This window comes from Miscanthus floridulus, chromosome 10 (genome assembly GCF_019320115.1).
Source record: "Miscanthus floridulus cultivar M001 chromosome 10, ASM1932011v1, whole genome shotgun sequence".
Classification (NCBI taxonomy): Eukaryota; Viridiplantae; Streptophyta; class Magnoliopsida; order Poales; family Poaceae; genus Miscanthus; species Miscanthus floridulus.
The window spans coordinates 88,310,395-88,316,466 of NC_089589.1; the positions used below are offsets into that span (position 1 = coordinate 88,310,395).

Consider the following 6,072-nt stretch of genomic DNA (forward strand, 5'->3'; position numbering starts at 1 on the left):
TATCAAACTTTTCTACCTTAATAATACAAAGATCCGTAAATCTTTTGCGTATTTGAGAAGAAAAAAAATCTACGCATGCATGCATGCTCGCACGTCTTGCCTTGTTGGACCAAGCTCAGGGGCCAGGTGAATGCCCTCTAGGAATATCAAGATGATATTGGGGACGCAATAGAGGTCGCGGAGGTCGTCTGTAGACGGTGAGGGGATCGTGGTGGTCGTATATATAGAACATGGAAAGAAAGTTTGGACCGGGCCAAGCACCACTGCGCTCTAGCCCTGTGACGCTCCGTGGATTGGTCCTCCGAAACAAGCCCCTTGTATTGTGTTGACTGAGGTGCATCTTCTAGTTTTTAGTAGATTTATTAAGCTAGCAGTGTACCTTTGTTTTTTCTTCATATAGAAGTTGCATAACATAGGGAAAATCGACTAACTAGGCGCCACTGGGAACCCTCCTCCGCTTAATAATGCATATCAAGATGCAAATGTCGACGCGCTATCGCCTAAAAAATGTCTACTTGGGAAGTGGTGGGATGCTCTGCTCGTTCCTGAAGTAGTCAGTGGGATCAACAGCTGCCTTCACCGCTGCCAGCCGCCGGTAGTTCCCCATGAAGTATCTCTCCGCCCACGCCCTCGCGCTCCAGTACGACGACAACCCATCGCCGCCGATCACGTTCTGGCCCATATCCAGGTCGCGGTAGTTGGCGAACGCCTCCCTGGGGCTGCTGGTGACGAACTGCGTCATGAACCCGTAAAGGCCGTTGAGCCACCCAAGCGCGTCCGCCGCCTCCGTGCCATTGGCGCTGCAGCACCAGTTGGAGCCGTACTGGATGTTGAACAGCACGCCCCTGCGGTGCGGGTACGGCGAGGTGGTCATCGTGTTGGCGCCACCGACCGCCGCGCCATGCGGCTCCAGGATCATCTGCCCGTTGCCGTTCTGCGAGAGCCACTGCTGGTACAGGCTGTCCCACCCGGCCTTGCCGACGGCGCGGCGCACGTAGTCCGACTTGCTCTTGAAGTAGTAGTTGCCCACGTTGTTGGTTCGGTTCAGCAGCGCCTCCACCGGCGTGTTGGTGTTGCCGAAGTAGATGAACGCCATGGCGCGCAGCCAGCTCATCTCGTTGCAGTCGGCCGCCGTCGTGCCGAGCTCCGGGAAGAGGCTGCCCATCGTGCTGAGGAGGTCCGAGCACCTGCCGAGGAAGAGTGTCTGGAAGAAGGCGTGCCTGTGCTGCAGGACGACCCGGATGGTGAGGTCCGGGAGGACCGGCTGGAGGATGGTCGTCTCCCACTTGGCGATGAGGTCGGCGGCGCCCTGCTCCATGGTCCTCTGGATGTTGACCACCGTCACCGTCGGTGGTACCTTCGAGAGCTTCAGGCGCCACGCCACCACGACGCCGAAGGTCTCGCCGCCACCTCCGCGGATGGCCCAGAAGAGGTCCTCCCCCATGGCGGCCCTGTCGAGGACGTCGCCGTTGGCGTTGACGATCCTGGCGTCGACGACGTTGTCGCCCCCGACGCCGTACTTGCGCATCATCAGGCCGATGCCGCCGCCGCTGATGAAGCCACTGACGCCAACCGTCGCGCACGCGCCGCCCGGGAACAGGAACCCCGGGTTGGTCGTGCCCACGGCGTAGTACAGCTCGCCCAGCGTCGTGCCGGCGTCCACCCACGCGCTGCCGTCCCCGGGGCGCACATGCACGCCGCGGAGCCTGGCTAGGTCCAGCACCGCGAACACCTCGGGCTGGACGGACCGGTAGGAGAGGCCCTCATAGTCATGCCCGCCGCTGCGCACTCGGAGGCGCACGCCGTTCCAGCGGCCGCAGCGCACGGCGGCCTGGACGTGGGAGACGTCGGACGCCGTGATGATGCACAGCGGCCGCACCGTGGTGTTGGTCACGAACCTGGGGTTCTGCACGGACGACTGCAGCACGGAAGTGAAGCTGCTCGAGCTCTGCTGGTACACCAGCTCGCTTGGCATCATCACCGAGAGGCATTGCAGAAAGGAATCGGAGGAAGCTGATGAAGGTAGCAGCAACGTATTGCAACACAGCAAGAACAAGCTGAGAACTACTACAGCAGTTTTCCTTGTGGATGCAGCCATTGTTCGGCCGGCGATGTTATTGATGCATGGTTCGTTCTATTGGTTGCATTGGTTCTCTATATATAGAAGTATGCCAAGTGTACCTTTCTACATATGAGGTTGTTGGTTGATACTTGATGCTTCTGGATCCAGCCTGTCTTTCTATCCTGTAAATTATTATACATACTAGGTAGCGTGCCCGTGCGTTGCTACGGGACACCTAAACTTTTGTATAAAAACTCACAGATCACACGAGAAAATAACAATACTATGAAATATTAACTCATCTTTCTAAAAAGCTAAAGATTTGGATGTCTATCCGTGAGAGATTTGCAAACATAGGACTCCATTTGTCATGCACCCGAACGGCAGTCCCAGATATTCAATTTTCTCGTTTTAGGGAGACCCGAACCGTTCGCGGAGGGATCCAATACGGAGGCGAACCGTTCGCGGAGGGATCCAATACGGAGGCGTGCAACGTGGATACCGTCCACCTCCAGGCTATCCCGTTTACGTAGCTCACGAGTCGCTGGGTACGCCAACCAAACAAAGTGCGTTTTTTATTACGGTGTAACAGGTAGCGGCGGCAACTGTTTTCATTTACGTTATCACTCCCAAAGTGGAACCAAACAGCACCCTAAAAAGAAGGTAAGGTCATCGTCTTTGCGGTGAATGATCATCACGCCCTGCGTTTATGTTGGTGGTTGATTGCCACACGCACGGTTATCCCTGCGCTCCTTGCATTCCAGAACCTCTGTAATCAATAATAGCTTACAAAAATGCCTCTTGTGTTGGTTGGGTCACTACAAAAGAAAAGGGCATACACGAATATAGAATCAAGGACAATGCAGGTATACAAAAATCAAATGGCCAAAAATCACAGCATCTCTATTCTGAAAAAAACTTCAATCTTTTCATGAGCAAGTAACTAAAGAAAAAAGAGGTTAACTACATCATAAACCAATGTGTGAAGAGCATTGGTCAAGGCAGCATCTTGTGATTGCTTCTAATAACCTCTAATATGTGGGAGTTTTGCAGTAACATGAAATTAAGTTTTCAGAAAATTGCAATCAGCAAAAGTACCAATCAGATCTCAATAGGTACAAGCAATAACTGAAAAGAAAAATGGTTGGGTTTTTTTTTAAAAAAAGTGCTGTTATTGCTCCTCACTGTTAGTTGTAAAGAAGCAACGAACACACTAGGCATTGATACTTTTTGCTGAATTGTCACATATAAGTAATGGCAGTGCTACTTGTGTGTTTTTTTGGTGATTAATAAGGCCCTGGTATCTCATGTTTCTCATAATGAGGTCTTGATAAATCTCTAATAAGTGAGTAGATAATTAATAGAAAGATTGTCCTGGAAGTTTTGCCTGTGCGACTAATAACTGAACTGTTAACTAAAGAACATAGTACATAAGTTTTTTTCCACCCTATGTCAATGTCAGTTGTTGCACAACATATTTTTTTCTTTTCTTTTAAAAGGTCACCCTTGTAGATTTAAGGGGTGATAGGACCTAAACTACTGCCAAAATTACCTTAGTGGTGACCAAACCATGTTCAAATTTCTTCCCGTACAAGAAACTTTGTCATTCTCAGTTTTAGAAAAAACCTTCCAGATGAAAGATATAGTCAAGGAACAAAAGCAATACATAGTAAGAAAACTAAGAAATTTCAGTTGGTATTGTGCAATGATTATGTTGTCGTTGTCGTTGATTGCGCAATGATTATGTATGATTTCTTGATCGTGATGCCCGCAGGAGAAAGATATATTAGGATTTCAGTTTATAATGCAACTGACTACACAAAAAAGTGAAACTGAAGTTCCAATATTTTACAGAAAATGTAGGAGTGGCTTCACCATAACTTCTTATGACCAGTATATAGGGAAGCAGAGAAAGTTTATCTACAAGTAATCAGTGGTCAGGTGTAGAAGCGGTGCACTTTTACCTACAGTAATTTAGTTAGCCAGGCACACATCAAGGGCTTTGTTATATCCCTATAACCTATATATACATCCTTCATGGCGAAACCTATATATATATTATTATAGTTTATGGTGTAGTCTTGCAAGTCTCAGCTAAAAACTACAATAAAAAAACTCTTCTAAAGCTAATACTGTAGCTTATAGCAGTAAATCCAGTCCCTCAATCTAACCAAAGTGATGGTTTAGAAACACACTTTAACCAACGCGAGGAAATTATATGCCTAAGATCAACAAATGTACTCACGTGAAAACTGAATCATAACCCCAAATAGCTCTCTATTGAGTCATATATAGTACCAGATCACGACACTTTGGGGAGTCACCACCAACATTACCTAAAGCCATACAGCCTGCAAAAAGAAAAAGAAAAAGAAAAAGAAAAAGAAAAAGAAAAGAACATAAGCATCACTCTACGTGAGTCCCATATAGAAGAGAGTAACTCCTGTAATTCAGTGCATGCCTGTTTATGAACATCCTCGATGTGAGAGTTGAGGAGCTTGACAAAGAGAGGCACAGCTATGGAGAGCAGCTTCCTGAAGTGCGTGGTTGCCTCAAGTTGCACGGTGGGGTCGTTGGAGAGGACGGCCTGCACCATCGTCGGCAAGCCATCGAGCTGCACAACCAGACGACAAGAAAATCAGATCCATATCGTTAGATTGAGTACCACCCCGTCACCCAAACCCTAACATAGGGGGCGGATTAGATTGGGGCAAGAAAAAGCGAGCCAGGGAGGCAGGGAGGGAGGGCAGCACTGAACCTTCTACCGCAGCACGGTGGAGTGGCCTTCACAGCCACGTCCGGCACCGGGTGCGACGGGGAGGGAGAGTAGGCGACGGGGTTCTCGGCGGCGATCACATTGGTGGTGCGGATCTAGTCGACGAAGGGGAGGCCCATGAAGATGACCTCGGCGATGGAGCTGGCACCGGTGAACCAGGCTGGCCACTCCGCCTCTTGCCTCCCGCCCCTCGCCCGAGAGGAGGGCGACGACGGGAGGGAGACCGGGAGTCCAGAGGCGTTTTTTTGGGTGGGGGGAGGTTTATCGGTTTTGGAATTGGTAGAGAAAGGGGGCGGCGTGGGAATCGATCCCTGGCCGTGGAATCAGGTCGCAGGGGACGGGAGAGCGCGTGGGGTGCGTTCACAGGATCGCACGGGTGGCGGCAGAGGCAAACCCAAAACAAATGTTGCACAAAAAAATGTCCACGCTTTGTTGTTTTTAGTTGTAGGAGATGAGGTTCCTAGAGCATGCAATTGCACCAAAAAGCCTCCTCCCCGCCCACCCCCTCCCTTCCCTCTTTCTCTCCACCACTCTCCCCCATGCCGCCGCTGCCGCCGCTTGCCCGTCCGGCTCCGGTGTTGCTACGTTCGCTGTCGCTAATCCCATAATGTAGCTTTTCTGTGTTCAGTTTGAGTACCCACTCCTCCACTGCCTCCCATATGCTTCAGCGGCATAGCGACATCTCCACCACCGCTAATCCTAACTGCCACTTCTTCTTTTTTGACTGATGCCCCCACCACCTATACCGCCTAACCAATCTCTCCCATCGTATGTCCAAGTGGGCGGTGCCTCACCGCCTGGCCATCACCGCCGTGTCAATTGCCACCACTGTCGGTCTGGTGGCCTCCTATAGCGACCCCTTCTAAGGCTGACAACCATGGAAACCACCTCATAAATCATAAACCCTAACCCCCAAAGTTCCGAACCCTAACACTAGCGAAATGTTCGGCTCTAGCGATAGCTTGGAGTACTTACTTTTTTCTCTTTTTTATCGATTTTTTGTTGACAGTGGTGTGCATGCCCAACGCTTACCATGTGTGCACACGGAATTAAGCATTCAAGTATACATGAACACTACTATATACAGTACTATATATGTACTCCCTCCATTCCAAAATAAGTGTACTTCTAGAGTTTGGATGTAGAGATCAAGGTTGGTGAGAAATTACATATATGCCCCTACAAAGACGTAATCATTGCACCTCGGGAAGAGAGAGATGGTAGAAAAAGACAA

General features: G+C 49.9%; 1 protein-coding gene across 1 annotated transcript; it reads right to left on the minus strand.

The window, feature by feature from the left end:
• Nucleotides 1–511: 511 nt before the first annotated feature.
• On the minus strand, nucleotides 512–2,098 carry LOC136485543 (berberine bridge enzyme-like Cyn d 4). The gene has a single exon (XM_066482400.1). It carries the CDS (start codon nucleotides 2,096–2,098, stop codon nucleotides 512–514), a length of 1,587 nt encoding a protein of 528 aa, XP_066338497.1.
• Between the last annotated feature and the right edge of the window lie 3,974 nt (nucleotides 2,099–6,072).

Excerpts from the sequence above, each read along its gene's own strand:
- LOC136485543 (XM_066482400.1), bottom strand. The coding sequence starts at position 2,098 with ATGGCTGCATCCACAAGGAAAACTGCTGTAGTAGTTCTCAGCTTGTTC.